Here is a 23332-nt window from a genome sequence, read left to right as displayed (position 1 = left end):
TTAATTTTAGCTAATTCTGCTACATAATATGTGAAGATGGCTTACTTGTCCAAGCTAAAATTGGACAGGTAAAGACACTACATATTATTTAATGACTCCCAAACATGGAGCTTATTCAAAATGAATTAAATAATTAATTATTAATCAAATAATAATTAATTATCATTGACTCTGCTGTATAGTGCTTATGCCACCGCAACGTGTGCATACTATTTCCACTACACTACTATTGCATTAAAGATTGCATCATATGAAAAATACCATACGTTCCTTCAGGATACATCCCACGGTTACACCCAACCTGCTTACATAATGTGAAAAGTTCCATACATTCCCAAAAAGACAATGCCCCCTCATATAAGTTCAGTGATATCATGTGAAAAATACCATGCATTCCTAAGAAAACACACCTCTATGTGATATCATGGGAAAATTTAACATAAATTCCCAAAAGGACAATGCCCCCTCATACAAATCCAGTGATATCATGTAAAAAATACCAAAATACCTGGGAAAAAGTTCTATACATTCCTAAGACCACACAACCCCTGGTTACACAACATGTAACGTCATGAGAAAAAATTCCATATGTCCCTGATACCACACATCCCTGGTTACACACCCCAATGATTGCATTATCATGTGATGACATCACATGGGAAAAATTCACACCATCAGTCATTTTGACATAAAGTGGTGAATCCTACTCTTGCAAAATCGTCACTGTATCAAATACTTAATTTCCCCAGGGAACGCATTAAATTATTATTTTTTTTTATTATAGAAGTGTGTTCTTTGTAGAATGTGTACTTATTTTCTGTTTTAACATCAACAAAATATTGTTCAGTGTTGACAAGGTCTCTACATTAGACTGTAGACTGTATGGGAGTCTATGTGTGTTTGCAACAACAGAAAACTTTTGTGTATTTTTTGCTCCTCAGGTAAGGTTTGCTCTCCTGGGCAGATTTTTGAGGACTGTGGAAATATGGTGGATGGGTCATTGACTAGCAAAGGTTTGGCCTGTGATCGATCATGTGAGTCCTACCTGCTCAACCTCACTTGCTCCATTCATGAGCCCTGTGTGCCTGGCTGCATATGCCCTTCAGGGTGAGAAAAATTGCTTCTGCTATTTTATATATTATTGCTTCTATCCAATGTTAAATAATGAGCTGATTCAGCATGTTGTGACATATATGTAAGCTAACAAATTTGGTGCAAAAACTCTAAATTATTATGTATTTCCTGAAAACAACACAGGTTCACAGTATTTCATAAAATACAGCACAAATAAAGGTATAATGTGATATTATACTTATCCCAGATGGAGTTGATCTGACAAAACCTGGACAAAACCTGCTTTTTCATTTTAAACCTTGAACTACAAGACTGATGTGGCTAACAAATACTGAAAGTCAATAGTCACTCACATCGCCTTATCTCTCATGAAATATCCTTATTTTCTCTACTATTCCACCTTCTGCTGGAAAAAAAGAGGGGAGGGCAGTGATACACGACTACAGATTTTTTCGCGTCTCTGATTTTGACTTCTGTAACTGGAGATGGCATAATCAATTCAATGACCCCACATTTATTTTAAGCAAAGTCTAGATGAAATATGCCTCTCTGATTTAACCAAAACACAACCATAGATAAATGGATGAAGTCAGGATTAAATTGTTTTAAACTAGTTTTACTTCCTTTAATGATTAAACACAGCTCATTGGGGTATATTGGGGGAGAGAGAGAGAGAGAGAGAGAGAGAGAGAGAGAGAGAGAGAGAGAGAGAATTGTGAATCACTACAGTGTTAGTACAGATTTATTAAGACACACATTTACACTATGGTAGACTATGATTCCTGTAAATCTATGTCTCATTTTCCAATAATATGACTTTTTGTTTTATTTTGTAGTATACATTAGTTGACATCTGGATGCACTTCACAATAGGTTGGGAGTTGGTTGTATGCATGAATTTTCAAAGCCAGATTTTATTAGTAATACATTCCAATGTTTTTTTAACAATATTACAATCCTTGAGCTTTAAAGAATCACAATTTGGTCTTCACCGTGTTCTAACAGATTAACTGCATTTTATAATATGCTTTGGTTAATATGGGTGCTGTCAAACCAGCCCTTTATATGTAGGAACAAGATACTGCCAGCTGTAGTTAGTCCTGTGTACTAAACTGGCATTTACAATCCACATCAACAAGTTAAAAGTTATTGTAGCGATTGTGAGGTCAAATTTCATTTTAGGGTCACAGGCACGCAAATAATTTCCCATCATAAAATGTTCCCCTGGCGAAAGAGGTATTTTGTTGTTATTTGCTATTGTTTATTTTTATTGTTTTATAGTGTTTAGTATGTGTATTTTTGTTTGTTGTGTTGGTTTCAGTACAAAGACAGTTTTTGAGCTTATTTTTTGCTAATGTACCATCCTTGCACTTCTTTCCTATGATGATGAAACCAGGTAGGCCACTGCAGCACTTGTGCACACACAGCCAACAGAACTAAGTGCTTAGTGTCATTCGTTGTCGAGACTATGTGGAGCATTCTGCTGGCACTGGTGTGGCATTTTAAAGATGTTTGTTCAGGCCCTGTTACAGACAATGATATGATAGAAGTCCGTGATCTCCTGTATGCAGGAGTGTAATTCTTTCAAACTTCACTCCCATATCCTCCGTCACATTCCTTTTCTATGAAAGACTCAGTTACTAAAACACTTTGAGACAACAGAATAATGCAACATACATTTCATAAAACACCTTCATATGAAACAAAGACTTCTATTAATTTTCAGTGATTACTACTAATTTTTTTTTAAGATTACCATTAAACACTGGTGATTCAATGAGCACTCATATAGGATAAAAAAGCATGTATTTAAAAATTCCCTTCAAAGTTGTATATTTGAGTTGACATTCAAGAAATTTGATAATCTATGTGTAACCCTAGCTAAAATTGTAGAGTTATTTTAAATTCAGGAAGAGTTTGTAAATGTCATAAAAGTCAGTATAAAGTGTGCAGTTTGATGGTTCAATTTGAAAGAAACTGACTATTTATAGATTCTTTCTAGGGGAAGTGAAATAGGGAGAGTGAAGTCTTGGGGAATTAAAAACAGTGAGAAAGTTCTAGAGCAGAGGTATTTAATTGAAATTCATTAAGGTCCAGTTAGAGAAAATTTTCTCAAGCCATGGTCCAGAACATAATGTATAACTTGCTTTGTGATCAGTGCCATATCCTGTACATTAAAATAACCTTTTAGTTATAGCAACATTTTCTGTTGTTAACGACTGAATGTCAACTCAAATTACATTTTGAATTACATTTCAACATTTTTTAACAAGATTTATAAATTTTATTAATAACAATTACTCTAAATAAAATGTCTTTTTCTTATTTCAAGTAAGATTTACAAATAAGTCAGTGATTTTGAAAAATAAATGCATATGCATATACTTTTCCATAACCAGCTCTTATTGCTGGGGGGCAGAATTTTATTCGTTAACAGCAAGCTGATTGGCTCTTAATGCTGAATGATGGGACATTATTTGTAAACCAAATTCATGTTCAGCATTATGAGAATTTCTAATGGTAATCCTTCCCTCCTTATTAAAAGTTCTGGTTTTAACTCACACCACACTGTTGTCCTGAAAGTGTCCCAAAAGAGCTTTTATTGTATGCATTTGACTATTTTTACTGGCCCCAGAACAGCGGTGTCTAGAGCCTGCCCTTTGTGTGTCACTCATTTGAGTCACAGTGTTCATCATATTGCACAGATCTGATTGGCGGAGCATCACGTGTGATACGCAGAAACCTATGTGATTAGTCTGTGGCTAAAACTGAACCGGAATGATGTAATGAAACTTTGGAACTCCCTTCCTCCCTTCCTCAAAATCTCTCACTATTCAAATCCAATCTTAAAACACACCTGTTTACTGCTGCATTTAATCTCTCTGTTTCTAGTTATAGACTTATAACTAGCTCATGTTGTTTCTACTCTTGTCCTTGTTTTGTAGAATTATGTGTTATTTGTTCTTTCTGTTTTGTTTGATTGTCAGATCCGATTGTCTTTACGTGTTCATCTCATTATAAACAGCGTCTTTAGGTTACTGAAAAGCACTTTAAAAATGCCATTTATTATTATAATTATTATTATAATTATTATTATTATTATTACATGAGTTACACTGCTTAAAACGAATACTCTTTAAAAATTAAACAGCTCTTAATAATTTATCAGTCACAGGTCCAGGTCTGGATCGGACAGTGTCTGGGTCCTGAATCGAACTGTGGTTTAAGTGTGTTTTAAGGAAAAGCCTGTTCAATTTTTTTTAGCTGCGTTATTCAGGCCGCACTTTAGATAGATTTTAAGTTCTCTTCACGTGTGTTTCATATATATATGAAATATATTCATATATTTGAGACTTTGGACTGTTGCTCTGATTTCCCTTCCCTGGACATTAATGAACATTTTCTTTGTTGAAACCCAGATAGTGCTCTGAGTCACTAACGGGCTCAAGGATCCTCTGGCCATGAGGGACAAACATTAACAAGGACCCAGCCTAATGGTCGAGCTAATTTTCCCCTGGAGCGAGGCACTTTGTTTATTTTTCTTTCATTGCTCAGTTGAGTGAAGTGGCCATATAGTTTTGGGTCTCCATGTTCCGGAGCACTGACACAGGCCTGCAACGTGGGGTTAATTAGTTTGAAACAGTGGGCCCACACATTGTTAAATGTGATTAGAGTGCTTTGAATGTTGACATCTTAAATATCCCTTATTTTCTAATTAACTCATTTAGGCTTTGATTATTGCTCTTTTCCAAATTCACAGCAAAGAAACATTTAAATGATTTTATCTGTCCTTCTGTTAAACACCTAGTAAACAGATAATTTATTTTATATAGAAGACGATTTGTGGGTTTATTGAGTTTGTCTATTTATGAATTACTATACATCAGGTTCAACCTGTGGGGATACACGTAGAATTCAGGAGCCCTTATTTTTATCTTATTTCTGAAGTAGGGGCTACATATGCAATTAACACAAAGGCTAGCTTCAGCCAAACCTATTGAATATCAGATACTAATACAGGGATAAAGAAGCAGTTTGTAGTTCACAATTATAAAGTATTTGACCCTGCTCTTCAATGGTCCAGACCTCCCAGTACCCCCACAAGACTGGTATGATTTTAGTGGTGGATCATTCTCAGCGCTGCAGTAACAAGGACGTGATGTTGGTGTGTGTTGTGCTGTCATGAGAGAAACAGTCACAGCACTTCTTGTCGAGTTTTTTAAACAATGTATCAATTCACTGGGCTTCATTTATAAGGTGAGCAGAACGAATTAGCGCATAAATCTTCATGAATCGTTTGTGAGTTATTTCGTAAATATCCGGATTAGGCAGCAATGGCACAAGAAGAGGGCCTAGGACTGGAAGTTCATTGGTTCAATTCACATGATCGGCTGGAAAATTGACGGTGATGGGAGTGAAGGAACATCACTGTTTAATCTGATAATGTGCAATTATTTGTCATTGTACAACAAAATGTGTCTTCTGCATGTAACTCATCTGAGGCAGTGAACACACACACAGACAACCACACACACACACACAAACACATTAGTGCAATAGGAGCTGTGAACAATCCCGGCACCCGAGGAGCATTTGGGGGTTCCACGCCTTGCTCAAGGGCACTTCAGCTACCGATGTCCCTGCCGGTCCTGAGGATGGAACTGGCAACCTGTTCTGTATTTATGTATATGTATTAATAATTTTATATAATTACATACAAGCATCACGCATAGAAGATACTTTTGTTTTAAGATGCGTGCATTTTAAGCCCTCAATCATCCAAGCATCATCCCAGGAATTTTAAGCTATGTTGTATTTGATGCACTGTAACTGGCCCAAGGGTGTGCATGCGAATATGAGGCAAACGCAGTACTTGAGCTTTGCGCATTGCCTGCATCCCCTCGCTGTGCATGGTTGTGCACCTCTTATAACTTGCTTCAATAAAAGACAAAGACATTTGAAGGAGCTCTTGCAAATCAGGAATAAATCCACAGACATTTATCCCACTATGAAAGACTATAGAGACATTCAAATGGTCCAAACCCATAGAAGGAGATGTCTCAAGACAAATGCCTTTACCTTCCATGCAGCTGCTCCCACCTTTAGCAGAAACTTGCAGGATGCACTGGAGTAAACATGCAGGACTGTGCAAATGCCTTAGGCCCCTAAAATTATCATAATTTAAAACTAATGTATCTTCTATGTGTGATGCTTGTATATAATTATATACAATTATAAATACAAAAACACAAAAAGGGTACAAGTATTTTCTTCATTAAACATGAATGTGAATAAAGGTTTGTTTCCAGATGTTCTGCTTGATTGTATGAATTTGTTAAATCAAGAGCACAAATAATTGGAAAATGGGATTTGTTTTTAATTTTAATATTAGGGCTTTTTTGAGCAAATAAATGTTTACTGCTCAGATTAATAGCTTTTTAAATTTTATTTTCTCAGGTGCCAAAAAGGTTTGCAGAGAACTGTGTAACTCAGCCTTTAGATAGCATAATATGTCTGATGCCTCGCTATATATTCCCCTAACAAATATACTTAAAAACAAAATAAAGGATGCTGGTTTTAATGCACTGCAATAACATGTAAATTTCTGCTCAGATCTTTTTGCTTTTCTGCAGAGTTTTTAAAGCTTTTTACTATGATTCCTCCATGCAAGCACTTTATTTATATGGCGGTCATTTGAAATTCATGGGCGGAGATTATAGTAATGATGGGTTAATTATAAAGAAAGGTGCACACCCTTCCAAATTGTGAAAATTAATTATTCACTAGCATTCAAGAATCTAAGCAAGAAAGTTTTCGGGAATGTCCAATTACTCGTAAATTAAACTCTGTTGCTTGTTTTTTACAAAGGTTTCATAAATTACATTTAATGTCCACTCATTGGTTCCCCTTGTACATATAAAGTCAGAGACAGTACTTTGTCTCTGGGTAGGCTCCGGACACACTGTGACCCTGAAATGGATAAGCAGTTACTGACAATGAATGAATGAATTAATTAACTTCTAGAGATACTCTAACTAGCTCTCCAGGGGCTTTCACTTGAATGCTCATTATCTCACCCTTTCTTTTTTTTTTCCCTTCTCTCTCTCTCTCTTTCTCTCTCTCTCACACACACACAAACACACACACACACAAATACCTTCCATGTCACAATGAGCATTTAAGCATTTACTTAATGTGGTGATTTACTTGAGATTAGATTCAGGAAGGAAATAAATTTCACTATTAACTTACTGCAAGGGGCTAGTTTCACACTGTTAGGTCTGTTATAAAAATTTTCTATTCTGGTTTCTGGTTTGGTTTACAGATTCTGGTTTACAGTGTATTACAAGATATAGTATATTGTCACTGTCCAATTGAAAACATGTATCTGGGAATGCAGAGCAAGATGGCAGCACATTAAAGCAGCTCCAAAAACCCATCCGTAAATGTAAATTATTTGTTCCACGATTTTGTAACAAATTTGCGTCCCTGTAGAATGAACAAAACTGAGACCATATTTTGACCAAATTTAGGGATAATACTCGATGTCTACTTCAACTTCAAAATACTTCAAGGCAACACATCGAATGGAGACAAAGTTCACACCACAAAAACCACAATACAAAAACAGGCAGGTCAAGATACTAACATGGATTGTCTCTGTTTGCTGAAATCAGCCAGATTAACTCCACATTACGTGGAATGGCTACTGATCAGAGGCGATTGCTCTAAGACTGCAAGGGAAGCTCAGCTTCACCTAAAATGTCAAAAAATAAGTGATCAAATATATACTGTTGTTTGTACATGTCACTGAATAAATATGCACTACAACGCGCTCAATATTTGTTCAGATTCAGCTTCTTATCACTGGTAAAGACGCGGCTTTCCTCTCAATCATTCCCGTAGATTCACAGTGTTTTAAACAGTGAGGACGCTGAGCGTCCACAGAGTTCAAAAGTGAAGCAGCGAAGGGCAGCGAAACGAGACGAGTCATTGGATAAATGCTGGGCTTTGTCCCGCCCATCGGACGCTCAGCGTCTCTGGGGGTCTATGGGACAATGGGCTGGCCTCGGCTGGCCTGGACGCTCAGCTTCTGCATGATGATTGGATGATCTTTCTGAGGCTGAATCCCTTTTTGATTGACCGCGAATCAGCGATCCTTTGGTGTAAAGATCCGTGGAAGCACAGGCGGACACACTTCACACGGGCCAAGGCCGTTTAAGCAGCCTATATCTGCTGGCCATTGAGAGGACACTAGTCAAGTCCCTGGAAAAGACGCCTTGTTGGTACGACAGGGTCATAGATAATTTTCTTGAAAAGGAACAGAGGGTAGAATTTACGTATAAATAAACCGACACATTTTATGATGAAGGCCGAAATTGAGCTTCCCCTCCTTGAAAGACCAGCATCCGCCACTGATTTTTTCAGACTCTCAGGAATAGACTCTCACACTGTATAATTTTAAATAATGGAAATACTTTATTAAGAGGAGTGATAAGTTTAATAAACATAGCAAAATCATCAAACTCTCACGGAATCAATGCAGGTGAAACCAGTTTGAAATTAATAATTGGCTAGGCTATATGACTTGTGAACAATAGGTGTTGCTAAATTATTTAATTAGTATGTAAATTTATCAAGAAACTTCAGTAGACATCAGCTTCTAAAAATGATTAATTTTATGCTTGCTTGCTTACTCTTGTCGTTATCATAAACAAGTCGATGGGTCCAGCCCTCCAGGATGAGTCAGCCACTTTCGGAGTCCTTAGATGGTGTGACGTCAGTCGGGGGATTCCCTTCACAGAGTACTGCTGGCCTAGCTGGCTTGTTTCCAGAGTGAGGGAGAACGCTGCAAGGAAGCACGCTGTTTTCCTCCGATCCTCAGAAGTGATGTACTCTGAAGTAAATAACTAATACTAATTTCAAATTTCCAACTAATTTCAGCGGTGGCTCTTATTCTGGCCAAAATACGTTTCACCTGCTTTGATCAGTCGGAAAATTAAACTTGGATTTGGCTACAAAACAACGAACACAAAATAAGAAATAAGTTGAAGATTACTGGCAGTTAATCGACCTTGCTACTCTTTTAACTTCTTTATTGCAATGCTAACTGACACAAGGCGTCCTCTGTTAGTTTGCATGAAGATCGGTCCTTTTTAAGAGTCTTTTGGAAGAGTCGGCTCCATCAGCGTAGAAGAAAAAGCAGAGTAGAGAGAAAAAGCAGAGAGAGTAAAATGAGAGCGTAAAATCGAGAGTGTAGCCACAGAGTCCAAATGCCGACTGACTCCTTTTTCATAGGTGGCACGGTCACGCCCACTTGGGAGGTTGCCGTCCTCTGATTGGTTCCTGGGTTTGGGGAGTCCACGTGACCGTCTCAAGTTCCAGAGAAATAAAAAAAAAATCACTTATGGTTTGGTGAAAATAAAACATCCTGGAATTAATACTTCATACATATTTGAATATAGCATAATGAGTATACTGGAGTATATTTATCAAATACATATATATATATATATACATATATACATATGTATATATATACATATGTATATATATATATCAGTGGCGGATGCTGGTCTTTCAAGGAGGGGAAGCTCAATTTCGGCCTACATCATAAGATGTGTCGGTTTATTTATATGTAAATTCTACCCTCCGTTCCTTTTCAAGAAAATGATCTGTGACCCTGTCGTACCAACAAGGCGTCTTTTTCAGGAACTTGACTAGTGTTTTCTCAATGGCTAGCAGAGCTAGGCTGCTTAAATGGCCTTGGCCCATGTGACGTGTGTCCGCCTGTGAGTGCTTTGTTGACGGTGGAGGGGTGCTGGACAAAAACTGCGATAGACGTCAGAAAGAGTGATAGAAGTCAGTCTCCAAACACAAGCAGCTACAAAAAAACCCACCAGAAGTAGAAGCTCGATTTGTTGCTAGTGGTTTTTAACAAAGAAAATGCCGCTAAGAGAATTAAGAAAGTTCAACTCAGGTTCAACTCAGCACAGAATGAAAATGTAATGCTCCCACGGATCTTTACACCAAAGGATCGCTGATTCGCTCATTTCGCTGTCAATCAATAAGGGATTCAGCCTCAGACAGATCATCCAATCATCATGCAGAAGCTGGGCATCCGGGCCAGCTGAGGCCAGCCCACTGCCCCATAGACCCCAAGAGACGCTGAGCGTCCAATGGGCGAGGCAAAGCCCAGCATTTATCCAATGACTCATCTCTTTTCGCTGCACTTCGCTGCTTTGCTATTGAACTCTGTGGATGCTCAGCGTCCTCACTCTTTATAGCAATGTGAAGCTGCGGGATTGATTGAGAGGAAAGGTGCGTCTTTACCAGTTATAAGAAGCTGATTCTGAACAAAAGTTGAGTGTGTTGTAGTGCATATTTATTCAATGACATGTACACACAACAGTATATATTTGAGCACTTATTTTTTGACATTTTAGGGGAAACTGAGCCTTGCAGTCTTAGAGCAATCGCCTCTGGTCACAACCCATCTTGAAAAGTTTTCCAACCTCCCAGATACTAATGTGCCACAAACAGTTAAAAAGTTAATATCACCAATCATTCCCATTTTATTAAGGTGTAAGGTGTAAGGTAAGATTGTAGACACCTGTGATGCTAATTAGTGGACACACCTAGATTTAACATTTAACCCTTTGGTCACATTACTTTCAGGGGTACCATCATTTTGGTCCAGGCCTGTTTAATGAGTTTACTTTTTAAAACAATTCTGTTGAACCATGGTTCAAATTCAGTGTCGGATTTTCATTAGTTCATTTTCACAGAATTTTGATTTATAATTACTTTGGTCAGATTCAAGTTATTTCTGTGACTATTGTGGGTTTTTCGTTCATTAACCAAGGGTTACCAACAATTCTGTCTATGTGTGTACAAGACATCGGGTCTGGCCGGGTCTGGGCCATTAGTTTGGATTCAGAGTTTGAGATACAGAGGGCACATCGTGCTCTCACACCGTGACCATCTGAGTATCAACAACCCAGGCCTGTGATGATCAGATTTCTACATTCGATAGATAGGTAGATTGATGGATGGATAGATAGATAGATAGATAGATAGATACACAATCACACACACACACACACACACACATACATACTTACTTAATTACTTACTTACATTATAGATCAGTGAGTGAGAAACTGCTGAGAGTGGCCAGACAAAAAAAGAGGAATCAAGTGGTTGCAATCTTTCCTTTTTCCCTGACCTGTCAAGAGAATTAGCCCAAAAGCGCAGAGCCTTCGCAATGGCACAGAAAATGCTCCAGAAATGTGTAAAATACACACTCATCTACCCAGCATTTCTGTGCTTTTCATGGAAAGGGAAGAGTCTTCACAGATAGCATAGAACCGGAACACTTCATTAAGGAACACATAATTGTGAATTTCTTTTTCAGGCATGGTGGGTTGGGGGAGCTGACTGTGTTGCCTGGCAAAAGCTAGCAAAGATTTTGTAAGTTGTCCCACCTACAAAGAAGATAAGATAATCCCTTATTTCCACATTTGGGAAATTCACAAGCTACTGCAACAGGCTGCCACACGCACACACATCTTCCTCTTTCTCAAGATTTGAATTACTGTATTCAAATCTATGCAAAGTTCTACTGATGCACGATTTGACAATGTACTCAATCCAGTTTTACAATCTACCACCTTTTCAGTAATAGTTTGATATTAAAAGGAAATCTATTCGTAAGAATGTTTTGTGGGAATGAGAGAAAAATGTATATTCTCTGCCACATGGGTTTACTAATTGCCATAACGCAGCTAAACCAATGTCCTTAATCAGTGTGTATTGCAGCCTTGTCTTGTGACATCAGTGAGCCCCTAAACTGACTTTTATCAAGGGTAACATAAATTACTTGGTTAAAATCTCCCACTAATATAATTTGCCCCTCTTTGTCACCCATGATCTTGTTAACTTCATTAATAAATCCTGCATTAACTAAAACTTCATTAATAAAAAAGAGTTTTTCTTGTTAGGGGCATATAAGTTAAATAACACCATTTTAAGTCCATTAATAAGGGCTTCAATGCAAATAATCCTTCCAAGATATACAGTGGGAAAAATAATATTTGATACACTGACGATTTTGCAAGATTTACCACTTACAAAGAATGGAGATGTCTGTAATTTTTATCGTAGGTACACTTCAACTGCAAGAGACAGAATTGGGGAAAAAGAAAATCCAGAAAATCATATTATGATTTCTAAATTATTTATTTATTTATTGCCTGAAATTAGATAAAATAAACCTTTAGTCCGACAGTGGGGAAATTCACAAGCTGCTGCCACACGCATGGTGCCATCTTTAAAGATGAGTAAAAATAAATATTTGATCACCTACCAACCAGCAAGAATTCTGGCTCTAACAGACCTGATAATTTTTCTTTAAGAACCCTCCTATTCTGCACTAATTACCTTTATTAATTGCACCTGTTTGAACTCATTACCTGTATAAAAGACACCTGCCCAAATACTCAATCAATCACACTCCAACCTGTCTACCATGCTTAAGACAAAAGAGCTGTCTAAGGACACCAGGGACTTTGTAGAATTGAAATTGTAGAACTGCACAAGGCTGAGATTTTGAGAAAGGTCAGGGATCAGCACAGAACTACACCGGAGGGCCTGATCAATGACCTGAAGTTAGCTGGGACCACAGTCTCAAAGATGACCGTTAGTAACACACTATGCCGTCATGGATTTAATCCCTGCAGGGCATGCAAGGACCCCTGCTCACACCAGCAAATGTCCAGGCCCATTTGAAGTTCCACAGTGACCATCTGGATGATGGCATGGGAGAAAGTCATGTGGTCAGATGAGACCAAAATAGAGCTTTTTGGTATCAACTTCACTTGCCGTGTTTGGAGGAAGAAGAAGGATGAATACAATCCCAAGAACACTGTCCCAACCCTGAAGCACGGAGTGGAAACAACTTTTGTATCATAAGGTTTTGGCCAGTAACCGTCCCTCAGTGAAGGGTAGGTTAAGTATTGGCTTTGTAAGAAGCATTTCAAGGTCCTGGAGTGGCGTAGCCAGTCTCCAGACCTGAAAATCAATAGAAAATTTTTGGAGGGAGCTGAAACTGAATGTTACCGGGCAACAGCCCCGAAACCTGAAAGATCTTGAGAAAATCTGTATGGAGAAGTGGGCCAAAATCCCTGTGGCAATGTGTGCAATCTTAGTCAGAACTACAGGAAATGTATGTCCTCTGTAATTGTAAACAAAGGTTTCTGTACCAAATATTAAGTTCTGTTTTTCTATTTGTATCATTGTAATTAACGCAAATTAATTATTTAAAAATCATGATTTTCTGGATTTTTGCCAGACCGCCTGCCGGGTCGGTCTAGAAGACGCATATGCGCTTATAGAAGAGGCATATGTGTTGCCATGTTTCATAATTCAGTTTGTGAACTATACTTGGAACCGTTCAGCGGTGACCAGAGGTCCTCTTTTTGGGACCTAAAAATGCGTGTTTAAGGTGTCAGAGTGTTGACAGCTGAACTGGGACACACTCCTGCCACTTCAGCACTGTATGTCCACCATTCAGCGTGGTGAGCACTCAGTGTTTTACTGGAGCCTCAAACAAAAATGTGTTGAATGTTGTTGAGGTATTATTTATCATAATCTCTTATTTATGTTTGGAGAATGTTTCTGTTACACAGCCTTTTTGTTTTCTACTATATATTTAATAAACAGAAAATCAGACACATCTCACCGTTACTGACTTTCTGCCGAGTAAAATACATCTGCACAACTTTTTTTAACTTCACACAAAAACAGACCAAATCTCCAGATTATTAAAGCCAGAACACCAGAACGAGTTGTTACTCAAAAAAATGGGGCTGTGAATTTGTTACAGCACCTTTTTATCAGTCAGACCCTTATAGAAATGTAAATCAGTACATACATATATAGTTCCCAGCGATGCCCTGTTCCTTTATCAAGTATAGATTACTTGGTTGAAAAAAATGTTAAGGAGCTTGGTTTTAGAAATGTTAAAACTTAAATATTATCTTGTTACTAAAGAAGTTGCTTTAATGTCATCTTAACATGGTGCTTCAGTTTTGTAGTTGGCATGAACAGAAAATCATCAGAATAACATCAGCATCAAGCTAGAGTCCCTATCAGTGGCTCCCACCAAGGTTGTAAGAAACCTGGGTGTCATGGTTGATGACCAGCTGATCTTCACAGATCACGTTACCTCTGTAGCTCGATTTTACCGCTTCTCCCTATTCAACATAAGGAAGACAAGGCCATATCTAACTCAACATGCAACACAGCTCCTTGTTCAGACTTTAGTAATCTCCTGTCTAGACTATTGCAACGCCCTCCTGACAGGTCTTCCAGCCTGTGCTGTAAGACCACTACAGATGATCCAGAATGCTGCAGCACGCCTGGTTTTCAACCAGCCTAAAAGAGCACATGTCATGCCCCTATTAGTTGAGCAGCATTGGCTACCCTTAGCTGCCTGCATCAAATTTAAATCACTAATGATGGCCTCCAGAGTAGTCACTGGTTCTGCTCCCATCTACCTCAATAGACTCTTTAAACCATATGTTAGCGCCCGCCCTCTCCGTTCCTCAAAGGAGCGCCAACTAACACGGCCAACCCCCCCGTACAGGTCAGTCGAGGCTATTCTCATCTCTGGTACCACGCTGGTGGAATGAGCTTCCAAGCACTATAAGAGTAACAGAAACCCTCTCCGCATTCAAGAAATCCTTGAAAATCCAACTCTTCCGAGAGTATCTTTTGCACTGAAAGTCTTTCTTTAATGCACTTATTACTTCCTGGCATATTGCACTCAATGTAAGGTATTTTGTATAATTGGGCTGTAGTTTGAATGTTAGATCCTCTTTTGTAAGTCGCTTTGGATAAAAGCATCTGCCAAATGCATAAATGTAAATGTAAATAACAGGCATTCGATGATCATACATACACTGTCAGCAACTGACAAGATAAACTATTTTTATAGTTTATTACTTTTTATTGTTGCAAATAAAGACATTGATATGAAGCACCAAAGCTTCTCCAGATCTTCCAATGGCATGGGTATGTATTTTGGGCTTTCCTGTTTTTGAAATGCCAGAAAAACCCTCTGACAATGGCTGTATGGTTAATTGAGGTCTGGCTAAACTAGGCTTTACTTTTCTCTTTGCTTTTTTTTTTTCTTCGATTCTGTCTCTCACAGTTGAAGTGTACCTATGATAAAAATTACAGACCTCTTTATAGGTGGGGAAAACTTGCAATGTCAGCAGTGTATCAAATATTATTTTTCCCCACTGTATTTCTTGGAATGATTAATTGCATTGAAGCCCTTATTAATGGACTTAAAATGGTGCTGTTTAACATATGCATCTAACAAAGAAGACTCACTGATTGAGTACATTGGTTTAGTTGATTTATGGCGATTAACTCTATTACTGAAAAGGGGATAGATTGTAAAACTGGATTGAGTACATTGTCAGATCATCAGATTATGCATCAGTACAAATTTGCATAGATTTAAATACAGGAATGGGAGAAAGAGGAAGATGGCTTGAACACCATGTTACTGCAAGATGATGTGTTCAGTGCTTCATTGGCTGAGAAACTGCCCTGTTGTGTTTTTTTTTATTATTATTAATACAGGATACACTGAAAAGAAGGTGTCAGTGTAGCAGTGGCATCCAAAGCATATACCAGAGGAATTTTAATTTACCAAGCTTCTAAAAACAAAACAGACCATATAAACTGACCTAGCAAAACATCACAAAGACAACTTATATCAAGAAGTAAACTTAAATTTGAGTTAAATGACATATTTAAAATAACAGAATGTGTGTATCTCCAGGTATGGATGGCTTTCCAATCGAATATTTAAAAAATATGTAGATATAATGTATCCTGTATTAACAGAGGTTTATTTAGAGGCATTTGAAATGCCTCTTTGATGAAACGCTGATAATCCTTATTCCCAAAAAAGACAGAGATATGACAGATCATTCACATTTTAGACCTGTAAGTCTAATTAATGTTGATTGCAAAATATTAACTAAAATATTAGCTTTCTGTCTACAGAAAATCTTGCCTAATATAATATATAAAGATCAAGTAGGTTTTATTTGGGGCAGGTCCTCAGCTGACAATATAAGAAGATTATTACATCTCATGTGGCTGAACCCTTCAAGCAATTCATCTGGGCAGCAATTTCCCTTAATGCCAAAAAGGCTTTTTATAGGGTTGAGTTGAGTTTCTTGTCTGCTGCCCTTACATATTTTGGATTTGCCTCTGGTTTAAGTCATAGGTCAATATATTATAAGATAAACCCTAAGGCAACGTTTTATGAAAAATGTTATAGACTCTCCGTTTTTCAAAATATCTAGGGGAACACATCAGGGATGCCCTCTCTCACCTTTGTTTACAATTTTTCTTGAACCTTTAGCAGCTATGATTAGAAAAAGTTATTAGAAAAATGTGAGTGAAAGGAGTGTGTGTGTGTGTGTGTGTGTGTGGGGGGGGGGGGGGGGGGGGGGGGGCATAAATTTATGTTATATGCTGGCGACCCTCACAGTTCTGTACCACTATTAATACATACCACACAAACATACACAGCTCTGTTTGGATACCAAATAAACCGGAACAAATCTGAGGCTATGCCAGTATATAAGATATGTTGCTTATTTAGCATAACCCAGTTTGGCTTTACATGGGTCCCAGTCAGCATGAAGTACTTTCGAGTAAAACTTGAGTAGAAATCTGGAAGTAATATTGCTAAATTATGAACCCTTGTTGGACAAGATGAAAGACAATTTGGACAAATGGAAAAAAAAGTATAGTTGTTCCTTCCTACAATTGTTTCCCCTCATTACATTAATGATCCCCATGAATATTTCAGAATCTGTTTTTAGCCAATAGGACAAAATTGCTAAAGATATTCTTTGTGAGAACAAGAGGCCTAGAAGTAAATTGAGTAAGACATGTTCCTGAAGAGATAGAGCTGGTCTTGGTCTACCAGATGTGAGGATGTATAATTTATCATTTGATACAGCCAAGTTGTCAAAACACTGGTGTCAGTATAATCCCAGTTTAAAGTGGGTAACTATAGAGCAAAGCATGACGTTGCTGTTTCACCCAATGTACATCCTATCACAATGCAGTTTGAATCAGCTAAACTCAAATCCTATATTGTCTAATTCAAAATTTGTCTGGGCTAAACTTAATAAAATATTTTATAGGTCACATTTTAAGCAACCATATGTTTCACTTTGGCATAATCCTGAAATACAAATTGTGAAAAGACTGTGTACTGGAGACAATGGCAAGCTAAGGGGTAAATATTGTTTAAAAAAAAAAAAATTTCCCTTCCCTTTAAACCCATTATAAGGAAACAGTTTAAAGTGGCTTAAAATATTAAAACAATGACACAGGAACACTAAATTTTTCTCAATCACCGTTACGCCCCTACTAATGGGCTTCTGGTTCTAGGGTGGTAGTAGTAAGGGAAATGTAACAAAATGTGCAGGAGGAAAAGAGAAGCCAGCCCAAAGCTAGAGACCAAGTTGCTTAGGGAATACAAACATTACTTTAATACAAAGATCATACAACAATAACACATGACAGATAGACAAACCTTAGGTGGGAGGAACATGGACAGTACCAAAGAAATGAAAATAACAAGACTAACACCTAAGCTATGTCAATATACACTATAACTATATTCTATAAAGAAAATACAAGGGGTGGTACCTGCCCTCTACCATCTGTACAATACAGAAACTACGTGTGCACCATGTAAATGTGCGCACATATAGCGTGCTCTCACCCTCCTAGGGAGACAGAAACAAACTGACAAACTAAGAGGACTAGAACAAGGGTGCAAACACAACAACATCAATAACCCCAAGGCAAAACAAAACTAATATAAAGTAGACCTCATTAAACTAGTTTTACAGACTTCAAGTTAAGTACAATAAAACACACAAAACCATACGACCAGACAGTCAAAACAATGGCCAACCAAAGAAGTGGGCCCAAAGATGGCTACCTTTCTAACTTCCTGGTGCAGCTTAAAACCTTTAAGCCCCACCCTTTTAGGAGCAGTAAGCTGTTGTGGCTGGTTGGGATTGGCTGGACCTGGAAGTGTTTGGCAGCCAATCCCTGGAAGCCTGGAAGTGTTTGGCAGCAAATCCCAACCAGCCAATGAGGTCAATGAAGAGTGACAGTTCAGTCTACCATTGTAAATGAGAGAAAGAGAGAAAAAGAAAGAGCCAGGAAAGAAAACAAGATACCAAATACATGCACAAAATTGTTACATTTAACAAACTCTACTGATCATAAGTAAACTGAAATTATTCATGAAAAAATAACAGCATATATATGCCACGTTAAGCTTATAATGGGTTTAAATGGGAAGAAAACAGCTTAATTTTTTTCACTTTCAGTTTGAGTAACAGGTTAATTGTTTCAACAGTAGAGAGCACTTATGATCAGTAGTAATTGAAAAAAAAGTTAAGCTCCTAGATCATTGTTTTATTACATTAAGCCATGTTAAGCTGTTTCCTTATAGTGACTTTAAATGGGAAAAAAGCTTAATGTAATTAAGTTACCACTTTATTGTTTCAACAATACAGAGCACTTGTGATCCTTAGTAATTAATAAATATTTGGTGTTCCTAGGTCGTTGTGTTAGTACATTAGGCCACGTTAAGTTGTTTGTTTATAATGGGTTTAAATGGGAAGAAAAAAGCTTAACCTATTTTGTTTTACTTTCCTTTTGAGTTACAGGTTAATTGTTTCAGCAGCAGAGACCACTAATTATCAGTAGTATCTGAGAAAAGTTTGGTGCTCCTAGATCATTGTTTTAGTACATTAAGACACGTTAAGCTTTTTTCACATTAAGAATCTCCCCTGGCAGATGGAATTTATGTCACAACAACAAATGTTGATGACTTCGACATATACCACTATCACAAAAACAAAAAAATCCAATGCCATCGACATATGCCGCTGTCATCCGTACATAATATGCTTATGTCAATGGCATATGCCACTGTCACCCAAACGTAAGATGCAGATACCATTTCATGTTATTACTGCCTCTCTAAATGTGGTTATTGATAAAGGAAATGCTCCACTCAATGTACAGTGAGGCTCCAGCAGTAAAAACAGTGCTCTCCCACTCCATATATATCTTTGTGCAAATGAAGCCTAAAACTCATATAAACTCAACTCAACTCAACTTTATTTATAGAGCACTTTAAAAAACACCAACAGTTAAAACAAAGTGCTGTACAAAAGATGTTTATAAAACAAACTAAAACAAAATAAAATAACCAATAATGAAAAATAAATAACTTAAATAAAAACAACACTAATAAAATTAATAAAAGAAAACAAACGTCTCATGCTGAGTTGAAAGCCAAGGAATAAAAATGGGTTTTAAGATAAGTTTTAAAAACCGAAAGTGAAGAAGCCTGCCTAATCTGTAATGATAGGCTATTCCACAGTTTCGGCGCAGCAATTGAAAAAGCTCTATCTCCTCTGAGCTTACGTTTTGACCTCGGCACCTCCAGGAGCAGCTGATCAGCTGACCTGAGGCACCGAGCAGAGACGTGGGGGTGTAGCAGCTCAGTGAGGTAAGGTGGGGCGAGTCCATTTAAAGATTTGAAAACAAATAAAAGAATCTTAAAATGTACTCTAAAATGCACAGGCAACCAGTGGAGAGAGGCCAGAATGGGAGTGATATGTTCCCTCTTACGTGATCCCGTTAAGAGTCGGGCAGCAGCATTTTGCACCAATTGGAGACGTCTGAGGGAGGACTGGCTGACTCCAAAATACAATGCATTGCAGTAATCCAATCGGGATGTGATGAAGGCATGGATTACTGTTTGAAAGTGCTCGTAAGAGAGAATTGGCTTCACCTTTGCCAGCTGCCTCAGGTGGAAAAAGCTGGACCTAACTACTGTGCCTATTTGGCGGTCCAATTTAAAATCACTGTCCATCTTAAAACCCAAATTTAAGATAGTTGGCTTCACATACAAAGTCAAGGGGCCCAAATCAACTGGAGGGGCTTCACAGGGACCACTGGGACCAAACACCATCACTTCTGTTTTGTTTTCGTTAAAATGTAAAAAATTTAAAGCCATCCAGTCTTTAATGTCATTGAGACATAACAACAGTGGTTTAATTGAGAAAGCATCTTTCTTCTTTAAAGGGACATATATCTGGCTGTCGTCAGCGTAACAGTGAAATGCAATGCCATGTTTTCTCAAGATAGAGCCCAATGGGAGCAGATAAAGTGAGAAAAGGAGGGGTCCTAAGATTGAGCCCTGTGGAACTCCATATGATAGGGGAGCTGAGGAGGATTCTGAGCCAGCAAAACTCACACACAAAGTTCTGTCCGTCAGATAGGACCTAAACCAGTCCAAAGCACTACCACAAATGCCGACTAGATGCTGCAAGCGGGAAACTAAAATGTTGTGATCCACTGTGTCAAAAGCAGCAGTTAGATCCAGCAGGACAAGAATTGCATGGTCCCCAGAATCATTGGCCAGGAGAATGTCATTAAAAACCCTGAGCAACGCTGACTCTGTACTATGCAAGGTTTTAAAACCAGACTGAAAAACCTCCAGAATATTATGCTCATCCAAAAATAATTTCAGTTGAGCATAAACAACTTTCTCCAAGATCTTTGAAATAAAAGGCAGCTTGGAAATAGGCCTATAATTAGCCAATACTGTATGGTCGAGGCCAGGTTTCTTGAGCAGGGGTTGACCTACAGCATGTTTAAAACTCACAGGAACAACACCAGAAGACAGGCTGCTGTTAATAATGGCCAGAACCTGCTGCCCTAGAGTATGAAAAATCTCTTTAAGAAAGTGAGGAGGCAAAACATCACAAGGAGAACCTGAGGGCTTTAAATGGCCGACCACATCCTCCAAGTGCGACAGAGTCACCGGCTCAAACCTATCAAACACAGCCAAGCAAGGGGCAGAGTCAGAGGGGTCAACAGCAGGAGCTGTGATAAGAGCTCTTGCAGTAACAATCTTATCAATAAAAAAGTGCAGAAAGTCATTACACATGTCAGGAGATGCTTCCAAACAGACAGGCTGAGGGGCCTTAAGAACAGAGTCAATGGTTTTAAATAACACACGTGGCTTATGACAATTTGCCATAATAATATTTGACAAGTGTTCTCTCTTAGCCTCTTTGATGGTGCTCTGGTAAGAACGCCAGCAGTCTTTTAACATTTGAAATGAAACCTGCAGCTTATCCTTTTTCCATCGGCGTTCAGCTCTGCGACACTTCTGCTTTGCTGCACGCGCTTGGTCATTGAACCAGGGCTCAGGTTTAACTTTGGGCTGTTTAGTTCTTAATGGAGCCACTGAGTCCAGTATGGTTCGGCAGGAGGAGTGAAACCAGGAGCTGAGCTCCTCCGTATTAACAGAGGCTGAGTCAGGAGGAGGACAAAGCTGGTCGAAAGCGCAGGTGAACTGACCGGCAGTGAAAGAGTTAAAACTCCGACCAAGCCGAGCAGGAGCGCAAGGTTTAAAAGCAGCACAGGAGAAAACAACATCAAATAAAACAGGCATGTGATCAGAAAACCCACTAACATGGATCTCTAAATTTAACACAGACAACCCATAAGACAGAACAAGGTCTAAGGTATGTCCATGTTCGTGTGTGGGCCCGGACACATACTGCACTAAATTAAAAGAGTCAATGATGTTAACAAAGTCCTTCACCAGCGGTTTATCTGGACAGCAGACGTGAATGTTAAAGTCCCCGACGATAAGGATGCGATCATAGTTCGGCATATGTCCCGCCAAAAAATCAGAAAAATCATTTATGAAATCCTTATTGTATTTAGGGGGTCGATAGATGACAGCACACAGCACCGGGTCAGAGCGGCCCACCTCAAATAAAGTGACTTCAAAACTGGAAAATGAGGGTGATACAGCGCGCTGTTTACATTTAAAATTATTTTTAAAAACAGTCGCCGTTCCTCCTCCCCAACCTGACGTCCGCGGGGTATTAAAATAACTACAGCCAGCCGGCAGAAGTTCAACGAGAGCACTGTACTCACCAGCACCAATCCAAGTCTCTGTCACAAAAAGAAAATCCAGGCTTTGAGAAGAGAAGAAGTCCCTCAGGATAAAAGTTTTATTTGCCAGTGATCTGGCGTTCACAAGGCCGATCCTGGCAGGAGCTGAGGCCTGTGCTTTAGACAGATTAGGAGCACGAAGCGGCGTCCTCAGGTTGCGGGGATTCACCCCACCCCATATAAAAGTCATATAAAACAGCCTAACAACATACCTACAACGAAGCGAGGCGACAAAACAGTTCATTTTGTCAGCTTTATGCCTGAAATTACAGCACCTCAGCTCAAACTGGTTAAACTGTTTATACCCTGTGCCCTTAGTTAACGAACATAGCTAGTGAGCACAGTGCAGCTTGGAGAAAGAGATATTAAAGCAGGGGTCGGAAGTGAATTTTGTTAATGGCAACAATATATAACTCCCCACTCCTCCATGAATATTTGGATATTTACTGAAGCTCTGAAGCCCTAAAATAGTATTCTGGCTATATATATATATATATATATATATATATATATATATATATATATATATATATATAGTATCTAAAATATGTTTGTATTTTTTTTATTGTCAAAAACAATCCAAAATCACACAGATAATCATTTCAGTTTGTTCCTCCTCCACTTGTACTCTTGCTTCTTTTTCTGAGATATCATACTACACCAATATATTGACATAGAATCTCAAAATAATGAGATAGTATTGACTTAGTATCTCAAAAAGTAATTTTGCTTATATTGTTATCAAAGTACAGATCTGAACCAATTGTGACACCATGGTTTTTCACAGATGAAAGAAAGAAATTATTCAAATTTAACATGAAGTTAGACAATTTACTTCTAGAACTTTTTAAGACCAAGAATAGGAACCTCAGTTGTGTCTGAATATAAGGAAATTATTTGACATCTGGATTTTTGTATCTTTAACACTTAGTATTTTAGAGTTAATAATCTAGTTTTGCTGATTTTATATATAAAATTCCGCCACTGTATCACAGGGTTGTGGGAAAGATAGAATGCTTTCGTTTAGGAGTGTGAGGAGACTGGTTTATAGTAGCGTGTTGACACTCTACCTCAAATATTCAAATTTATTTTCAAAGTCTGGCTTCGATAATCCTACTTAGCAGATTCTCTATTTACAGGAAGAGCTTTG

At 38.2% G+C, this 23332-nt stretch overlaps 1 protein-coding gene across 1 annotated transcript in view; it reads left to right on the top strand.

Moving 5' to 3' along the window:
- LOC136676794 (otogelin-like) overlaps positions 1-23332 on the top strand; it is a 474914-nt gene that overhangs the window by 225985 nt on the left and 225597 nt on the right. Inside the window, exon 23 of the mRNA XM_066654019.1 lies at positions 942-1107. Within this exon, the coding sequence (XP_066510116.1) occupies positions 942-1107 (166 nt within the window). The remainder of the gene's footprint in view (positions 1-941; positions 1108-23332) is intronic.

The sequence above is a fragment of the Hoplias malabaricus genome, chromosome X2, assembly GCF_029633855.1.
Source record: "Hoplias malabaricus isolate fHopMal1 chromosome X2, fHopMal1.hap1, whole genome shotgun sequence".
Lineage (NCBI taxonomy): Eukaryota > Metazoa > Chordata > Actinopteri > Characiformes > Erythrinidae > Hoplias > Hoplias malabaricus.
This window is presented reverse-complemented; position numbering and strand designations above follow the sequence as displayed.